Source organism: Leptodactylus fuscus, chromosome 7 (assembly GCF_031893055.1).
Source record: "Leptodactylus fuscus isolate aLepFus1 chromosome 7, aLepFus1.hap2, whole genome shotgun sequence".
In the NCBI taxonomy this organism is placed as follows: Eukaryota; Metazoa; Chordata; class Amphibia; order Anura; family Leptodactylidae; genus Leptodactylus; species Leptodactylus fuscus.
Window position 1 is genome coordinate 5,032,380 of NC_134271.1, and position 20,258 is coordinate 5,052,637.

General features: G+C 46.9%; 1 protein-coding gene across 1 annotated transcript in view; it reads right to left on the reverse strand.

Annotated features, from left to right (window-relative positions):
- Positions 1-6,103: 6,103 nt before the first annotated feature.
- LGR4 (leucine rich repeat containing G protein-coupled receptor 4) overlaps positions 6,104-20,258 on the reverse strand; it is a 57,950-nt gene continuing 43,795 nt past the window's right edge. The window contains exons 7-18 of the mRNA XM_075280854.1: positions 17,343-17,411; positions 17,162-17,233; positions 15,785-15,856; positions 14,999-15,067; positions 13,340-13,411; positions 13,185-13,250; positions 13,009-13,080; positions 12,181-12,252; positions 11,411-11,536; positions 10,841-10,962; positions 10,432-10,509; positions 6,104-9,727 (exon numbers count right to left, since the gene is read on the reverse strand). Coding sequence (XP_075136955.1) covers positions 8,451-9,727; positions 10,432-10,509; positions 10,841-10,962; positions 11,411-11,536; positions 12,181-12,252; positions 13,009-13,080; positions 13,185-13,250; positions 13,340-13,411; positions 14,999-15,067; positions 15,785-15,856; positions 17,162-17,233; positions 17,343-17,411 — 2,167 coding nt within the window. The 3' untranslated portion in view covers positions 6,104-8,450. The remainder of the gene's footprint in view (positions 9,728-10,431; positions 10,510-10,840; positions 10,963-11,410; positions 11,537-12,180; positions 12,253-13,008; positions 13,081-13,184; positions 13,251-13,339; positions 13,412-14,998; positions 15,068-15,784; positions 15,857-17,161; positions 17,234-17,342; positions 17,412-20,258) is intronic.

A 20,258-nucleotide genomic window follows, 5' to 3' on the forward strand; every position in this document is an offset into this window, starting at 1 on the left:
CCCCGGTAAATCTAGCCTTAGGTTGGTTGTATGAAGTCTACATTCTGGGTTTCATCACTATAGCACTACTCTTGCCAAAAAATCGATAGAAATCTTGACGGAACCCCAACAGACACATTGCCAGTGAAAGGAGTCGGTCGGTCACCATCTTGGTCAACACAGGGTCTGCTCCGACTCCTTCATGGCCAGTCGGAGCAAGGACTTCTGGTGTGGCTGGAAGTGACCCCTTGCTTGACCACTTTAAACAACCAAGGAACTCCAACTATGGTAGCCAGTGTCGTGGCCCAACCTGAGCCTTGCTCATGGCCTGCGTCGTGACGCGTAGAGAAAATGAATGACTAGTCCCCCATACAGACCCCAAACTTCTATTTCTCCCCCGTTCTATGGATAGGATATAACTTTTTTGGTGGAAACTCCAGAGCTGTATTGAAATCTTGCAGGGATTAGGGCTGAAATCTCCCAGCTTTCCATTCTGAAAGTTTGTCCTAGAGATTAGGATTCCTGGACGTGTAATCTGCTTTTCCTACATGTAATGAGTATGACGTGTGTGGTTTACAAACTCTTACTCAGTATTATGAGCTCAGCTACACCGTAAACTACGTTCCTGTGGTAGATAGAGCAGGGCTTAGAAAACCAAAAACCACGTCTACATGAAGCGGCAATGCAAATCTAGTCATAATTGTTGACTTACTAGCAGAGGAATAGATTGAAGCTTTTTCGCTCCAGGGCAAAAATCTCTCGCGGGCCCCCACCTAGCATGTGGCGTTTATAATACTGGAGTCTTCTCATGTGGTTCAGAGGGCTTTGGTTCCCTCAGGCTGCAATGCCTGGGTGTGACTTCTTCCTCTCCGCACTCCCTACAGCTAACCTTCACTAGCTATATGAGATCACTATTTAGTATATTTAGTTAAAGCCGTTGTCTGGTTTAGAAAACCATTTATAGATGTGAAATCTGAGTTAAACGGAATCTGTTGGGTCTTGTTTGGGTCGTAAACCACGGTGCAGGGTAACAGACCTAAAAAATCATTTTCTAACCAACTGTGGCCACAGATAGACTTATGACTTCTGAGAAAAAGAACGGATACATTCTGCAATTTATAGTGCCGGTGCCCCTGATGGTGGTACCCTAACCCCGAAAGTGCTTTGGTCACGTCTTCCCCTGCAATCTGGCTGTGTAGTACTCTCTCTGAGGTCAATAGATACTACACATGGATCACAGTTTCCAAAAAGTTTTTTTCTGAAAAGCGACAAGTCTTTATATATTGACTAGCTTTTACCCGCGACTTCGTCCGCGGAACCCTGACCCCCTGCGGGACCCACTTGGAGCGGTGCGCAGGCTTGTTCCTTTTCCTTGTGTCCGCAGCGGGCCCTTCCTACACCTGTGGGTCCATGAACCCTCGGGGCCGGAACTGTTTACCTCCTCTCCCTCCTGGTGCCCGCCACCCCCCTTTCTCCCTACCCGCTTCCCCATGTGGTCACTCCTTCCTCCTACCCCGTGCCCCTTTGCCCCCCAGGAACTTGCCCCCTTCTCCTGTGTTACCTACTCCGTGCCCCCTTTTTCCCCCTACCCCATGCCCCCTTCCCCGTCTTACCTACCCCGTGCCCCCCCACCCTGCGGCCCGATGTAACTCCTCTGCCTCCTGGCGACCGCCATCCCCTTTCTCCCTACCCGCTTCCCCATGTGGTCACTCCTTCCTCCTACCCCATGCCCCCTTCCCCCATCTTACCTACCCCGTGCCCCCTTTTCCCCCCACCAGACCCTGCCGACTGTGTGTCCCCTTTCCCCCTACCAACCTGTGGCCCCGGCCTCACCACACCCTGGGCTTCCCATGCACCGATGTTCCGACTTGTAGTGTCCAGAGACGGCAGACACTGCGGGACAGCTGGCCGAACAGGAGTTCCAGAGCGCGGCGCAGGTGACCCCCTGTCCTGCCGCGGCAAAGTACTGCGGTCCCGTGGTGAGGCCACACAGGTGGGGCAGCGTATGGACTTGTCGCTGCGTCAGAGTAGAGGCCCTTGTGCAGGACGCTCCGGAGCTCTCAGAGACACAATGTTGGTGTGGACGGCGGCCGGACGATAACTCTGCCCACATAGAGAAGCGGCACCCAATCAGGTGAGCTGCTGAAGGGGCTGGGATGACGTCATCCCAGGTCCTGCAGCGAATTGAACCGTGAGAAGCACCGGGCACGGGAGCGAATTGTGGTGGTGTACGGGAATTCCATGTAGCCTATCGTTCAATCCGTGACCCAAGGTATGTATGTGCGCAATTTCAGACACATCCGTTCACCCGTGTAGGTGTGATTGAGGAACAAACATCCAAACACACAAACATCCAAACACACAAACATCCAAACACACATACTTTCACCTTTATAATATTAGCAGGATAAGGGATTGCTGAAAAGTCTTCAGGTCCCCAACCACACGCTGCTCCATTCATTTCAATGGGATTGTCAAAAATAGCCAAAAGACAGCGATCAGGTCCTCTCCATCGTTCTCATTAAAATGAATGGAGCCTTGTCTCCACTGCCCAACCCGCTGCTGATTTGTGGGGCTGTGGAGTTGGGACCAATTTTGGGTCGAGTCGGAAAAAAAAAAGTTACCAAATCCAACTAAAATTGTATTCACTATTGTATAACTAGATACAGAGTTTGTTACATATTTACTTTTATAGGAGTTCAGTCGCTCGATTTGTCATGAATTCCAAGGCTTTGATTGCTCCGGACCGGCCATGAGGGAGTCAGAAACGCTGCAGAAAAATAGAGGAGTTGGTAGTTCGGCTCACAACCCCAGTCTGACCTCGGGCTCCCACCAATGAATGTTTTGTACCCCGGTTTGTATGGAGCAGCAGGTTGGACACAATTTAGGAACCATTGAGTAGAGACAATTGTGTTTTTGGCCATCTCCGGCAGTCACATTGCTGCCCAACCTGCAATTGTTGTGATGCAAGGGGTTGGATCACCATAAACAGCAAGATCCCCCCCCCCTCCCCCATCCTTTGGATAGGAGACACTCTCTTTTTGTACAGAATATCCCTTTCAGTGGGATCACCGTATGAACAACTTAGCCCTTGGTCACAATGGACGACCCAACAACAACAAAACCTAACCTTACATAATGAAGTCAGTTCAGTTCTCCGGACTATACGGCTATTTATATAAGAAAGAATGTATCGAATCCGACAAAACGACATAAAATAACATTCCTGAAGCAAGACATATCGTACGTGACCTGAGGCTTTATGCGCTATAAACCGCTGCGATGACAGATTTCTCTCTATAAAACTCTGTGTCACTAGAATGAAATTTCCGTCTTCTTCCAAAACAATAAAACAAAGGTATTTCAGGTCAGATCTCGATGTCCCGGCAGTTAACATGTTAAAACGATAACTGACAAACCCAAAGGCTTTCCTGGGATAACCTGAAGGAATCGCGCCTTAAGCCCCTGTTATGCTTCTCATTAAAACTGATAATCTTTTAAGAAATGTTCCCACAAACTGCGTGCACTGCACTGTCTTAAGACAATTAGTTCAGCTGTCAAACATTGTTAACTTTTATTTCTTAAAACACTAAACAATATACAGTAAATCACACTGGCGCCGGCGATGAATTGCCGAAATATCCTTGTGGGTGTGTAATTCCTGTGCTGGGTCTTGTGCTCACAGGTACGATGAGTGCTCGGCTTCTGGCAAATCCAAAAAAAAAAAAGGAGTCGGAGTTGTCACCATCATGACTTACACGTAGCAGAGGGGTCACTGGGAAATAACCGGTTAAAAGTGCATATTTGCAGAGGTCTTAAAGGGAATCTGTCAGAAGAACGCAGCCACCAGATAGATAGGTTAGGGTCACCAGTACAGTGTTTTTCCCCTTATGAATTGCAACCTTTGTTGCTTTTTTTTGTCAATATGCAAATGAGCTCTTTGGAGCAATAACATTGTTCCCATTGCTCCAAACAGGTAAGTGCAGGGCTGGATTGTGGTGACAGACTCCCTTCACTCTTTTCTCTCTTTCTGTATACAGCTTTCAGTTCGTGAGCCCAGAGAAGGGCTAGTGAGTCTGTTATCTGTGCCATGTACAACAAGCAGGAGCTCCGTGCAAGAATAAGCCGCAAACCAGGAAGTGGAGGAGAGAGGAGACAAGAGGAGAGCTGAAATCCTGAGATGGGAAAACCTTTTCAACATTTTGTGGGTCGAATCCCATTCCCTACACCGCTATTGTACATTGCAGTGCGTTAACCCAGGGGATTCCAGCATGACTAACCCTCTGCAAACTCACCCCCATTTATGTCTGCAGATAGTCCCATAATACAAGTGAGGTCACAAGTGCTGCCAGGGAGGTCCTAAACCTTGTACATGTTCTGGACCTTGTCATTAAGCATTGAAATCTGGCTGAGGTGCATGTGCTGTAATGGGATATGTATGTTGCGTTTGTTCCTGGCCATGTCCATGACTAATACTGTCCCTGCGGTGTGTAATGGCCTCATGGAAATTCGATGCCAAGGATGGGGATGTTGCAGAAAGGTCCAGACGTCAATAAAGATCCAGATGGTGGCAGTGGGCAGGGGTTAATAATGAGGCCTGAAACTCTTATAGAATTTGGGATCACCATTGGGGGCCTTCAAATACATTCCCATAATGGATCAAAGTTCTTATTCTTGGAAATGGTCACAACTAGGCCACAATGTACAAAACACATTGGAACAACTGCGGAACTGTCAGACCAGACTCTTTGTAACGATTGATGTCCGGAGTGGCCAATTCGGATGATCCAATGCTCAGCAAGTTCTGGTGGTCCGATCCCAGCCAAATCATGATGGCGTATCCTAGGGGGTAGTGAGAGGGTACGGCTAGGTTACCAATTTATATGGGGTTTACCACTACTAGGCACTCACGTGCTGTTGTAGGGGCAGATAATGACTTTTTTGTGTCAAAGTGCAATTAGGCCACTGAGAAAATCAACTACTAATCTATATGCAAAGGTGCAATTGGGGCGGGGCCACACGTGTCAGAGACGCTTATTTTGTGGTCACTGCAAATCGCTGAACATGGGGAATGTCAACCTTTCTGTCTTGGTAGTGTGATCCCACCTTGAATGCACCAAATAGCTAATTTGTATATTCACATTGAATTTTTTTCTGCAAACTTGCATTATGTCACTGAATTCCCCCACAATACAATACTGTATAAAATGGTTTAGAAGTGATCTGTTCTCTAAGATCAGAAAAGGACATTCAATGTGCAGACGAGACATCCCTGCACTTACACACTGATGCTTATATGTGTACTTTTTTTTTTTTTTTTTTAATCTTCAATGTAAAAAATACTTGACATTTAATGGCCCTCATACATATATACAGAGACCTCAGTCAAGTTGTTTGTTGTAGCTCTTCAGGTAAATACAGTTGTGGTCTCTTAGGTTCTTGTGGTCATGGGGCGAATGGATGAACAATCCCAGTTTGGTGAGATTATCCTGATATGCACCAATATGTTAAAACTGGGGTGATATGCTTGTTCTGGTGACAGTAACCTATCTGCGGGTTGGGGTGATATGATGGTTCCGGTGACAGTAACCTATCTATCTGCAGGGCTGGGGTGATATGCTGGTTCCGGTGACAGTAACCTATCTATCTGCAGGGCTGGGGTGATATGCTGGTTCCGGTGACAGTAACCTATCTATCTGCAGGGCTGGGGTGATATGCTGGTTCCGGTGACAGTAACCTATCTATCTGCAGGGCTGGGGTGATATGCTGGTTCTGGTGACAGTAACCTATCTATCTGCAGGGCTGGGGTGATATGCTGGTTCCGGTGACAGTAACCTATCTATCTGCAGGGCTGGGGTGATATGCTGGTTCTGGTGACAGTAACCTATCTATCTGCGGGTTGGGGTGATATGCTGGTTCCGGTGACAGTAACCTATCTATCTGCAGGGCTGGGGTGATATGCTGGTTCCGGTGACAGTAACCTATCTATCTGCAGGGCTGGGGTGATATGCTGGGTCTGGTGACAGTAACCTATCTATCTGCAGGGCTGGGGTGATATGCTGGTTCTGGTGACAGTAACCTATCTATCTGCAGGGTTGGGGTGATACAACGAGATGACACAAACTGGAAATAATTCTTTACTTGTTAAAAGCTTTTCATATAAAAACAAATGACAATATACAGAGTAATCCCCTCCCCATGATTAATATACAACAACTTTATTACAGCAGCTATATACAAAAGAGCTTATTTACAAGGCAAGAAAACAAAGTCTATAAACTGATTCTTTCTGCTACTGGCAGCCATTATAGTTTAGAGGAGGTAGCTTTAATTGACAAAATAAACTGAAGCTATACATCCCAACCTTGTGCTCTATCAAATAATTTAGAATAGAAAGATAAAAAAATATGCTCACTATATACAGCAAAAAATTTGTAAAACTTCAATCTAGCTTCATGGTTCAGATCGGAATGTCTCTAGAAAAGGGGCGAGGGGCGCTCGTGGCAAGGAAGTCGGGATTGGACACCATTGTGCTTCCGATTACTCAAAAAAAGAAAATTAAAGGGGATGGCTCCCGGACAGCATTTATCACCCCCCCCCCTAGAGGTGAGGGGATACGTATATGATCGGTGGAGGTCCTAAAGCCACCCAAAGACTGGGCGCATTGGTCAGTCCCGTGGAAGTGACTGAAGCCGCTGGATGGGCACGTGCTGCACAAGAGACTGGTGGACCCCACGCTCCTGATCTGTGGGGGCAAATGGACCCCCAGCATAATCTAGGGGATAGCTGACCCATACTGTCCGTGGGCCAATCCTCTAAATAATTAGACAACAGCACGATGCTACTTTTGCAGAAAGCCAGAAAAGAAATGTTCACTATGGTTACAAAATTCACCAACTATTTAAGCTAAAAATATATTGTATCAATTTGGGAGGAGTCAATTGTTTGGATGAATTCAAAGTAGAAGTGCTAAAAATTAGCAAATTTTTTTTTTTTTTTTTTTTTGGAGTGGAAACCCCATTTGCTAGTAGGGTCCTCATGGAGGATCAAACCACCCAATACATCTACAGATTTGAATGGGAACGGTGTAATACTTCATTTTTCCTGTGGGGGTGCTGCAGGGAAACTGAACACTCGATGATGGGTGATTGCTTTAAAACAAAAAATGATTGATAAAACAGGATAAGCCCTTAGAAGTATAAGGGATAGGATTCGGCTTTAGGCTTGTGGGGAATCCTTTGCGTAGTGAGTGCCAGGATAGACAAGCTCCGCGTGCTCTTACCGAGAGGTTACATGAGATTTATGTTCTATCCTATACAGATTCCAGGCAAGGTTCTCTTATGGGTAAGAACACACGACCACCATGGATGGTCACACTATTTTTCAGGTAAAATTGATAGAATACCACTAAAATTAAGCAGCCAACGGTGACCGCAGATGGGCGAGATTTCAGGTGTCGAGCAGCCAGACCATTGTTCTTATCCTTAGAGGAGCCCATGGACATTAGATGATTGTGAACAAGTGCAATCAATTATACAACATCTCCTTCTAGGGGTTCTGGCCAATTGGACCACTGGGTGGATTTAGAAAAAACATTAGTACTCAATAAGGCACGAGTAATATTCTGGCTGTGCTATTTGCAGTATGTACCGGCTGTATCTGTCACAAATGCAAAGGATCCCCCCACCAAAAAACCATTTGGATTATCAATGCATCCAAGTCGCACATGGTGGCGGACCAGCACTCTCTGTTACTATAACCCCATCTCTAGCCCTTGTGTTAGCCTATTACGTAATACTGTAACTGTTTTATTTTTGGTCTAGGTTTACCTATCAGACAGCTATTACTCCTGGTAAATCGAGGTCCCACTTGGGTGCCAGCCCATGTAGATGGCAGCCTGGCCCGGCGAGCTGTGATAGACCCGGTGCAGCTTGTGTAGTCTTCCATATAGACACATTAAACACGTAGGATCACAGTATCTGGGAGTGCATCCCTTTAAGGCCCTGCAGTAAGTTATTCTGAGCTACTAAACACGCAGGCTACGTTGCTGCAGAACATGGAGAACAGCCATCTTCCTACGACGACATTCCCTCAATAGTTGCGCGGCGCTACGTGACCGATCTCTACGAGCCAACGTACAAAGACAATATGCTAAAGAATAGGACGACACATGACGTAGATTAGAAGACAGACATAACAGGTAAAATTTGGGTTTACAAATTATTTGTAGTCCAAACAGTCAAGTCTCGAGACTCCTGTCTCCTGCAGAGGCATGTAACCGCTTGCAGCGCAAAATACACGGCCCCATAGACAACAAAGGGCTTCGCTCAAGAGTCCCGACATCCTTTGTCCGCTTCCCTTCTTACAAGTGACATGCTTAGAAAAGTGCTCCCTTTGATGTTAGGTCGGTGATTGTTTGTGCTCGTCGACCACTGCGATATTCCATATGAAGAAGTCCACCAAGTATTTGCTCAGTCTTTCATTCTTGGTATATTATAGGCGTAACGAACCAACGGAAAGCCACGGCTCTGGTAGAAACACGCCCGGCCGCAGGCCTGGACCTGGTCCGAGCTGTCTGATACAAATGAATCTTCTTCATCTGCACAGTCCGAGTGGGCAGACTGAGTCCCAATGTCCGACCAGTAGTTCTCCGACCGGTGACAGGGCACCACGGCCAACGTTGGACAACTATGAGACTTTATTAAGTGTTTACAAGGTGGAGGATTCTTTAGGAGAACCGACTCGCAGTAATCGCACACCACATAGTTGCCTTGTAGGTGAGAATACATCCCAAAGTCATAGTAAAAATCCTGAGTCACACATCCCCTCTGGGCATTGGTCGCGACCGCAACGGAGCCACGTCTCTTGGTTAAATGCCACCTTAGTAGCTTCCAGTCTTCCTTAAACTTGGGGTTGAAGAAGACGTACAGTACGGGGTTGAGGCAGGCTGGCAACGGGAAGAATATCAAAGTCACCGATTTCATGATCTCAGGCGTTATGGAGATTGCGGTGATGAGCGGAGCAAATGAGAAGAAGGCGACGGGGCAGAAGAAGATGCAGTTGGTGAAGATGAGCCAGGCAACATGTTTGATCATACTGGATTCCGCGTTCTCAGACAGGTCTTCTTTCTCCAGAGTACAGTATAGTTTTGTGTAGGTTATAACCATCACCAAAAACGCCAAGGAGTTTAGAAGAACCAGTGTAACGGTGAAGCCTAAAGATGGCGCCTCTCCAGTCGGGAACGGCAAGCACAAAGGAGAGGAGGAAAATTCTCCAACATGAAACAAAGGCAAACATCCTGCTGCTACTGCAAGGAACAGAGCAACGACTGAAGCAATCTGAAATTTCTTTAAGTGCTGGCTTTTTTCCTTCTTAATTATATCCTTTGCAGACATGCTCCGTTCAATGGCTGCCAAGGTCAAGAAGAAAATGGCACTCTCCGAAGAGAAAATTGCAAGGAACCCAGCCACTTTACATCCACTGCCAGTTTCCCACCAGATGCCAAACTCCGCAAACTGTCCCCAGGAGGCAGTGTCCAATACAGTCAGAATTCCTGTATATACACCCATGAAGAGATTGGAGACAGCAATGAGACCTACGAAGAGCTTGGAGGAAGACATGGTGGAGCAGGACGCAAACATGGTCATGATGACGATGATGTTGAAGATGACAGCTAGCAGGAAGATGAACCATACGGTGAGACGAATCATCCAGCTGCCCAGCAGGAACTCACAGGGCTTAAAAGCACCTGAAAAAGAAGGGATGGGACGAAACATTAGTCGGTCAAGTAATGTCTACACTGCATATTCCTGGGGTCAAGGACTCACTGGCTGGACATGCTATGAATCCTCATCTGAACCCTAGGCCTATCGAGACAGCAATCCAGAACTATTCTGATACAAGTTGTCCTTGCTTTGGTAGATTCTTCAGCCTAACCAGGTGTTGGGCTTGGGGTTGGCCACTTTCTGGACAGATTGCTATTATACTATAGTCATGTTCTGTACCGGGGAACTTATTGCTCACCCCAGGTCCCATAGGTAGGATATGTAAACATTGAACCTAACACTGTCCATATCCATTGGAATGAAGATATTGGTGACTTCCATGTCTACTTTCCCCACTGTCCCAGGCTCAGTCACTTCTCCATAGAAGCAGGTACAGAAGATTTTGCTTCTTGTATCTGGGCACGCATAAAAAGTGCACTGAGCCATGGGGTTGTCCTACGTATGGAAATAGAAAGCAATCATGGAAATTCAGAGCACCATGGCTCAAAACACATGGCACAGCAGAAACCTGTCCAAAAAGTGGACAATCCCTTTCAGGCTAATGTTGGTAGTTGCATTGCAGTTATTGCATTCTCCTATTATAATATACCTTGTGACCAGACTAAAACTCAAGAAAATTGCTATAAAACTAGTGCACAAAGCTGCAAGGAGATGGAAGGAGACTTACCTGTGGATGGATTGCAGTGAACAACCGTCTGCACATGGTCTTTAACCTCCTCGGATATCATGTAATCTTCAATAGCACCTACGTCAGAGGAGACATCTGGTTTTACTCAGGAGTCAACATAACATAGCAACATGCTACAGGATGAACGGTACTTTCTTGTCCCGAAGGGAAGACCACATTATGACACGGGCCCAAAAAGAAGTCACTCTTATCTCCATCTCATAACTACAATCCCAATCACGTCTATGGGAAGTAGGAAGGCCGAGCTGCAGTACCAGGCACAGCCACACAAGTGAGTGGCACTGTGCTTATGTCAACAATGATGGAGTGTGGTGGATCTTTAAAATGACAGGGCCGTCACACGTTGGGGTGTAATTTTTACATTTCCCTGACGTTATTTGGGACGTACCTTTCTCATGATCCAGTAACAGCTTCTGGTACTTGGACCCATCGTCCTCCGCCGTGGAGGTCATGTACGAGTCACACGCAGAGAACGCGCAGCACTGATAAGCATACGGGACAGAGACAGACCTAGAGAGGAGAGAGCGCTATTAAACATTTCATCTTCTACGCCATATTAGAGAGGGACGGATACGCTGCGATATAATCCCGACATCTCCAGTGCAAAACGTAACAGATGATCAAACATATCGGCCTCTAATGTGATCTGGCCCATACACCAGGGAGGAACAGTCAAAATATCCTACGACCACCTACAACATCTACACAAACACAAATTCTTGAGTTCTGGCAAAATCCGTTCAGAACTCACCTGAATGTACTGAGTTGCAGTACCAGGCATGGCCACACTCCTATGGAGGGCGCTGTGTTTGGGATTAACCATGGCAGCACCAGATGCACTATTCAGTAGATAAACCCACTGATCATACAGCGCCACCTTATCCTATACAAAGGCTACTACACATTATACAGCAGTGCAAAGGATAGATCCCCAATATTAGGAGTACAAGTCACTCACTGCAGCTTGAGAAAGTCTTTAGCGGACAGGGAATCTCTGAATGTCGGGTTTCCCGTGAGTTTTAGTTGAGTTAAGCCGTGAAGTCCTCCGGTTGGAAATGAAGACAATTGATTGAAACTCAAGTCCCTGAAAAGATCAATGAACAGAAGTATAAGAGAAAAAAGATACAAAATATCATAAAATATCAATTCCTGTCCCAGGACATTGGGGTACAGGTCCTGCACATTGATTTAGGGGGTCTCATTTTTACCCCCACAGTGTTCTTATTTATAGCGATGACCAATCCATAGCTTAGGACGTCAGTATCTGATCAGCGGGGGTCTGACGTCCGGACCACGCACCGATCAGCTGGAAGTACCGCGGAGTCACCGCTGTAGTGTGTGGGGGCTTCTGGTCCGCTCACAGCTCCTGGCACCCGCATCACCTGATCGGCGCAGAGTCCGGACGTCGGCCTCCACCAATCAGATCCCGCAGATTTGGATTTTAACACTAAGCGCCAGTGTATTATTCCTAAGGATAATTCTCAGCTATTACACCGTCACCTCCGCACCCTGACATTTCTCTCTACGTCACCGCACAAATCTTAATCTGAAGAAACCAGGACGCAATAGGGCCGATTTCTGGCGCTTCCCCTGGGGGGGGTCTATGATCTTATTAAATACTTTCAGAAGGTAAATCCTCTTAGCGTACAAAGACAGATTACAGTAGGTGGTGAACAGGAGGGGAGCGGCGTCTTAGGGCTACGGGAAGGGATGGTCTCGGCCACTTACATCTTGGATATGGCGGTCAGCGTGCTGAAGGCGTCGCTGTGGATCCTGCCGATGGAGTTTCTGCTGAGGTCCCTGCAATGGTTAAAAGCGAAGCATTAGACTCCAGGAAGGGGATTGTTTTTAGTATCGCTTTGGCATCGGATGGAACTCGTTACTAGTAACATGAAATTACATTTACAAATTTCCAAGGAGATTAACAGAGGAACATTACTAACCAGGTGTAAAGAGAAGAGACGGCAGAATCAATGAACAAATATACTTAAAGGGGTCGTCCGGGCTTATTGTGTCTATGGCCTATCCTGATCCTGCCCCAGGACCGATCATCTGTACGGACCCGCTTCCAGAACCTGTCCGATGCCCAATATGTGGAAGCAGAAGGCTCCATGCACAGCAGCTTCATTGACGTCAATAACAAAAAGTGGGGCTGGACTTTCGCCCTAATGTTTACATTGTCCTGCCTACCTCCATATTGTCCGGCTACCAAGGTAAGTGGATGGACCACTGAAGAGACTGCAGCACTTACCCGAGCACCAAACAACATGGTGGTCAAGATTCACCACCCACCAAACTGTTATCAATAGATCATCTATATTAAACTCCCAGAAGACACGTCCACATAGCAGTGACCATATAGACCACCAGTATGCGAATCGCCACCTCTATTGCGGAGATATCGCTGTATATGTAAATTAGCTCTTTGCAGTAACAATAACGCCCTCAATGCTCCAAAAAGATCATCTGTATTTTGCAAAAATTGCAAAATCTCGGCACAGAGACGCCCCCTTGTAAGGGGTTTTAGGGAAGCGGCCACATGTCTCCGGTACTTACAATATGCGGAGGGCGGTCAGGCCTTGTAAAGACTCGTTCTGCACCTCGGTGATCTGGTTGTGCTGCAGGGAGCTGTGAAAGTAAAAGAAAGTGAATATTAAGGAGAATCAGAACCCAAGCGGAAGACACAGAATGACATATATGGCGGCATCCTTGGGGACACGCCGGCGCCTTACACTTCTTCCAGCGAGCTGCAGCCCTTCAGTCCGCTCAGTGACGTGATCTCATTGTAGGAGAGGTCCCTGGATGAAAAAGAGAAGAAAAGTCCTCTAAAACACCATCAAAGCAAATAAAGTGAAGGTCAGTCCTAGCAGGCGCCATAGGGACTCACAGAGAGCGCAACATCTTCTGCTCCTGGCACAGGTTCAATGGGATGCTTCTTATCTTGGTGCCGGTCAAGGTCCTGTATAACATAGAGGAGAAGTGTAAGGAAATGAGATGGAGAGATTAGATAAGGGAGGACGAAACGGAGAGGTCAAGGGAGAGGTGAAGAGAGCAAACACTGCAACAGACCGAGCAGCAGAGCTCAACGTGTCAGAGAATGCCGGATAAGGCCAAGATCACACTGCTCAAAAACTGCTCCAAAAGAAGTGTCCTGTTCTGTCTTAAAGGGAATCAGTCACCGGATCCAGCATATGAATCCAGTCCACAGATAGATAGGTTACTGTCACCAGAACCAGCATATCCCCCCAGCCCTGCAGATAGATAGGTTATACTGTCACCAGACCCAGCATATCACCCCAGTCCTGCAGATAGATAGGTTACTGTCACCAGAACCAGCATATCACCCCAGCCCTGCAGATAGATAGGTTATACTGTCACCAGACCCAGCATATCACCCCAGCCCTGCAGATAGATAGGTTACTGTCACCAGAACCAGCATATCACCCCAGCCCTGCAGATAGATAGGTTACTGTCACCAGAACCAGCATATCACCCCAGCCCTGCAGATAGATAGGTTACTGTCACCAGAACCAGCATATCCCCCCAGTCCGGCAGATAGATAGGTTACTGTCACCAGAACCAGCATATCACCCCAGCCCTGCAGATAGATAGGTTACTGTCACCAGAACCAGCATATCACCCCAGTCCGGCAGATAGATAGGTTACTGTCACCAGAACCAGCATATCACCCCAGCCCTGCAGATAGATAGGTTACTGTCACCAGAACCAGCATATCACCCCAGCCCTGCAGATAGATAGGTTAGTGTCACCATACAGTATCTTCCCCTTGTGAATCACTGCCTACATTGCCGATATATTGCAGTTTTTGTCAATGAGCACTTTGGAGCAATAATGGGGTCGCCATTGCACCAAAGAGGGAAGCAGCAACGCCAACTTATGGCTATAAAGAGCTCCTTTGCATACAGACATTTTTAAAGTGCTTTTTTTGAGCTGCTTTTGGGGCAGTTTTTGATATTTTAGAAATATCCTTACGCTGTAGTCACATCTAAAGCTGCATTCTGGTCTTGGTTCCCATTGAGAGATGATGGAAGCGCTGTATATAGACTAGCTGAAAATGAGATCTTTGCCAGAAGGAAGAAAACTCATTTTCCAGGGAACACTGAATGTAAGATTCCCTGCACTTACTGGAAGTCTCCACAAGGAGAATCAGCGCCTTCAAGATAATTGTAATACCAATCACAGACCACTGACAAGAGGGGCGCCATTTCTGAGAAATAAAATAGCAGCCATTGCAGACTTGTCCCCCCTTTTCTTCCTTCAGTCACGTCTCTGCCCCTGTTGGTGTGTTTTGTGTGGCCTCATACTGGTCTGATGTGCACCATGTGAGATAGTTGGAGGTTTACTGTATAAACCAGTCGCTGAATATTAACTCATAGTCCATTAGATTCCAAGTGACAGTAAATGCCAATGTGAATGTGAATGTGAATGCAACATTGGATGGAACTGGAGAAGAGAACAGATTCCAAATCTAACAACAAAGGGTCCAATCCAGGACCATCAATAACCCGAAAAAGCAAATACTCACAGGCTTTCCAGATTGACCGTGCCAGTCAGGTTTGGAAACCATTGGATATCAGACGCCCCTCGAATTACCCTTGTGGAAAGAAAAGATCCATCAGCAACAGCGTCACCGTTACAGATCTATTAAGTAGCCTTCTAGAATTAGGAATGGTCTGTTTTCTATCCTATAACATGTCGCCCTCAATGAAAGAGATCTGAAATGTTTGGAATGGGTGCACAGGAGAGAGAAGTTCCCCAACCAGATGTAGAAAAACTGGTGGAAGGGAAAATAAAGAAGTGGCCAATACACTCGGATCCCACAATTTTGGAAATTTCTCACCTGTTTTCTATTGGATTAAAGCAAACCATATAGCTATTCCTCCTGACCTTCTATGCACATGCATGCTCAGCTGAGAAGAGGGTATTGAAATGCATCATGTCTGACCCTTCTTTCCTCTTTGGGGTCCTTCTTTGAATCTTCTGACCCCAATAGCACCACCATTATAAAGATAAAGCAGAAAAACGTATCCCCTCCCCCCATTGTGTGTATTTCCCATCTACCATTGGAGGAAACTCAACACACATTAGGTGGTCGCCCGTCCCCATCAATGGTCAACCTGGTCCTCACCAAATCGTCAGGCTCACCCAATGCGCAGCCACCCTAAGCTTTACCACCAGAAAATCCCTTTAATTCAACCTTCTTTTAGAGGTCATGGGACAAGTATGTAATAATAGACGGCAGACGGGGCCGTCACTGTCGTGTCAAGTATCTCACTTCACACGTCCTACTAAAGGTTAGACAAGTACTTACAAGAAGCGGAGGTCTGATAAGTTCTGAAAAGCCGAATTCCCCACGAAGGACAAAGGATTGTCATAAAGTTGTCTGGAACGAAAACAAAATACAATCCCGTTAGCTGAAAGGGTTAATAAGAACATCGGTCAGCGGTCTACAACTTGTGGCTTCTCGGCGGCGGAGAGGACAAGGCCCAGCGTTGGGTTTATTAGGCACGCTGGGAGTTGCAGTCTCACCCACGGGTTAGAGATCTGGAGCAGAGGTCCTAGCACAAGATGCCTGGGGCGTTGTTGGCTCGGACACTCCATCATTACTGGACTAAAGGACCACAACCACAATGGAGAGACAAAAACATAAAACCAGCACTGGCCAGCGACGAAACATCCCAGAGCACCAACCTACGCTCATACACACATCTGCTAGTTTAAGGGTTCACTCGACCTGGAGCAATTGACACTTTGGTGGAGGAATTAAAGGGATTTCCAGAACCAGAAATGCATGGATGCCTTTTTCAAAAACAGCGCCACCCATGTACACAGGTTGTAACCGGTATTGCAGCTCAGACCTATTAAACTGAAGGGGGCTAAGCTGTGAAGTTTCTTGAAGACAGTAGCCAGGTTTTGGAGAACCCCTTTAAGCTGCTCATCTATAACCTATGGCTTTGGTTCCCAGTCAACTCCTTCTATGTTCCTTCAACATGAAAGACAAGGAGCTGCCAGATTTAGAGGAAAACAAAGAAATCTATGGGTTAAAAATCAACAAGCCAACCATGAAGGGGCATATACAATGGAAATTTGACAACAAACAACACATGGAAGCCCTACCTAGTGGACATGGCCTCTACGACTGGGGATGGTCCTGAAAAGATCTCCACCCATCTTCAAGACGAAGAGGATTGGAGACGCCTTTGGCCCGGAGGTGCTGAAACATCTATCACTTTGCCGATATGGGAGCCATAGGCTGGCCATACAAATTGGGTAACTCGAGGAGACAATTTATGGGTCCTTTGAGGGCATTTGGTGCAGATTTTGAGGTGGTCCAAGAATCCGTGCAAGTTTGGAGACCAAGATCGGAGGAGGACACTGGACAAAAAATAAGTGCCCCGCTCCATCTTGCCGTGGATTCCATGGCCGATTCATCTACAGTCCACGGCACAAGACCCTTCACTGCAGCAGCCCCATAGACATGAATAGAGTATGGGCCACGTATGCGCACTGGAGCTCCATGTACCAGGAGACATGAGGGACCTCCGGGCCCCCAGGGATCGGACACTTATTCCCTGTCCTGTGGATCGGGGAGAAGTCTCCATCATGGGACAATCCCTTTAATGTTCTTATAAAATCCCACTTGTTGATTAACCCCGAGAGCGCCCAAGGCCGCGCCGCAGTTACTTACATGCTCTTTAGTAAAGGGTTTTTCTCAAACGCTCCATCGGGAATCGTAGTGATGGAATTGCTGTGGAAGCCTCTAAAGAATGAAAAACAACACAAAAGGGCATCGGTCACCGGTCTGACATTTACTGCAGCGCTAGGAGCCGGCCAGAAAACCACAATATAGAGAAAAGCACTGCACTTACAGCTCCTTTAAGTTACTGAGAGACTTAATGACGTCCGGGAACTCCACAAGGTTATTGTAATTCAGGTCACTGAAATAAGAGGAAATTCATAATCAATATGGAAAATATCATGGAGGCAAATTCATCTGCACTGACATTGTATAGGCTATGAGAGCAAATCTGATCATAGTGTGAACACGGACTAATTCCAAGGCTACATCTGGCACAGAGATATCTATAAGGCAAAATGTGCTAACACCGTGGTTATATCTGGCCAAACACACTGGATACAGCAGAACAAGTGGCTCTCACATTGAAACCCCAATACATGCTGGAAGATTTGGTGCATATGGACATGTTAAGAAAAGGGGGTGTGCCATTACAGATATTTAGTCCCTATCTATCTGCAGGGCTGGGGTGATATGCTGGTTCTGGTGACAGTAACCTATCTATCTGCAGGGCTGGGGTGATATGCTGGTTCTGGTGACAGTAACCTATCTATCTGCAGGACTGGGGTGATATGCTGCTTCTGGTTACAGTAACCTATCTATCTGCAGGGCTGGGGTGATATGCTGGGTCTGGTGACAGTAACCTATCTATCTGCAGGGCTGGGGTGATATGCTGGTTCTGGTGACAGTAACCTATCTATCTGCAGGGATGGTGTGATATGCTGGGTCTGGTGACAGTAACCTATCTATCTGCAGGGCTGGGGTGATATGCTGGTTCTGGTTACAGTAACCTATCTATCTGCAGGGCTGGGGTGATATGCTGGGTCTGGTGACAGTAACCTATCTATCTGCAGGGATGGTGTGATATGCTGGGTCTGGTGACAGTAACCTATCTATCTGCAGGGCTGGGGTGATATGCTGGGTCTGGTGACAGTAACCTATCTATCTGCAGGGCTGGGGTGATATGCTGGTTCTGGTGACAGTAACCTATCTATCTGCAGGGATGGTGTGATATGCTGGGTCTGGTGACAGTAACCTATCTATCTGCAGGGCTGGGGTGATATGCTGGTTCTGGTGACGGTAACCTATCTATATGCAGGGCTGGGGTGATATGCTGGGTCTGGTGACAGTAACCTATCTATCTGCAGGGCTGGGGTGATATGCTGGTTCTGGTGACGGTAACCTATCTATATGCAGGGCTGGGGTGATATGCTGGGTCTGGTGACAGTAACCTATCTATCTGCAGGGCTGGGGTGATATGCTGGGTCTGGTGACAGTAACCTATCTATCTGCGGACTGGGGTGATATGCTGGTTCTGGTGACAGTAACCTATCTATCTGCAGGGCTGGGGTGATATGCTGGTTCTGGTGACAGTAACCTATCTATCTGCAGGGCTGGGGTGATATACTGGTTCTGGTGACAGTAACCTATCTATCTGCACGCTGGGGTGATATGCTGGGTCTGGTGACAGTAACCTATCTATCTGCAGGACTGGGGTGATATGCTGGTCCTGGTGACAGTAACCTATCTATCTGCAGGGCTGGGGTGATATGCTGTTCTGGTGACAGTAACCTATCTATCTGCAGGGCTGGGGTGATATGCTGGGTCTGGTGACAGTAACCTATCTATCTGCAGGGCTGGGGTGATATGCTGGTTCTGGTAACAGTAACCTATCTATCTGCACGCTGGGGTGATATGCTGGGTCTGGTGACAGTAACCTATCTATCTGCAGGGCTGGGGTGATATGCTGGGTCTGGTGACAGTAACCTATCTATCTGCAGGGCTGGGGTGATATGCCAGATTATGGCAATTATAAGCCACACGGTCCGCATGCAGTGCTATATACTGTGCAGGGACTGACTAGGGAAACAAAAGGCACATTCTCCTTAGACATCCGCCTATAGCACGGTGGAAGGGCTGGCGTGTAAATAAATCAGTGGGATCCTTTATCCCCTGGTTACACCGCACTATTTGTCTTTCCATCTTTAATTACTTCCTTCAGTGTGCCGGTTATATCTGATCCAGCAAAACAATGGCCAGGGGTCAGCTCAGTTCAGACCGGCAGCCTCGTACGCGCTGTTTGGTAAGGCAAGGCAGGAGAGAGGGACGAAGACGAAGGGCGATGTGGTGGATCCGGTTTGGGGTATTTAACAAGTGTAATAATGTGGTAAACCAGCCTGAGAGGGGAAGAGCCATATTAGTTCTGATTTTGATACAGATGTAGCAGAGCTGAGGTTGTTATTTTCAGAACACAAAGTATCCAGATGATGCGGCCAGTTGTCCTATGGAAATCCTAATACTAAAGACGCTGGGGTAGATTTATCTCCCATTTATTTCAATGGGGGGTCAGCGGCAGATTTCTTTCGTCTAGCTGATTTTTCATTTGGTGAGGGACATCATAATTTAATAGTCAGATGGATTCAGTCTTGCAGAAGAAGACATGCAAACGCTCCTGACAGAGTCAACCCAGCGCTCACCTGTACACGTCCACTTTCTGAAATTATTAGCCATGTAATAGTGCATGGTGGCCATTCATAAGAAAACATGGACGGGCCAAGCAGGAGAGGCCGATACATCCCAAGTGAACTTGTTACCTTGCAATACACAGGGTTGCCCCGCACCAATACAATCCCATAATGCACCTCAGTAAAATGACTCAATATTTTGCAGTTTTTAACAACCACGCAGCAAACAATTCCTGCAGCCGGAGGAGGCCATTTGCAGAGTAACCGCGATGTTTACTGATCTTATCTCTGGGGCCGCTTTGGCTGGGGTTGAGCTTATTCTCAATTGTCTCTTTCGTACCTTTGTCTTCCTGTGTTGAATTAGAAGCAGCATCGCTGCGGTTATACGGACTGACAACAAAAGGAGGGGTTGTTTTTTTTTTTGGTTCTCTATTTTTCATAAACCTTGCTCAGGCTTCCGTGTGAAGAGATAATGGAAGCGGCCCAGGATCAGGGGAAGGAAATAAATAGAGATAGGCTTATGT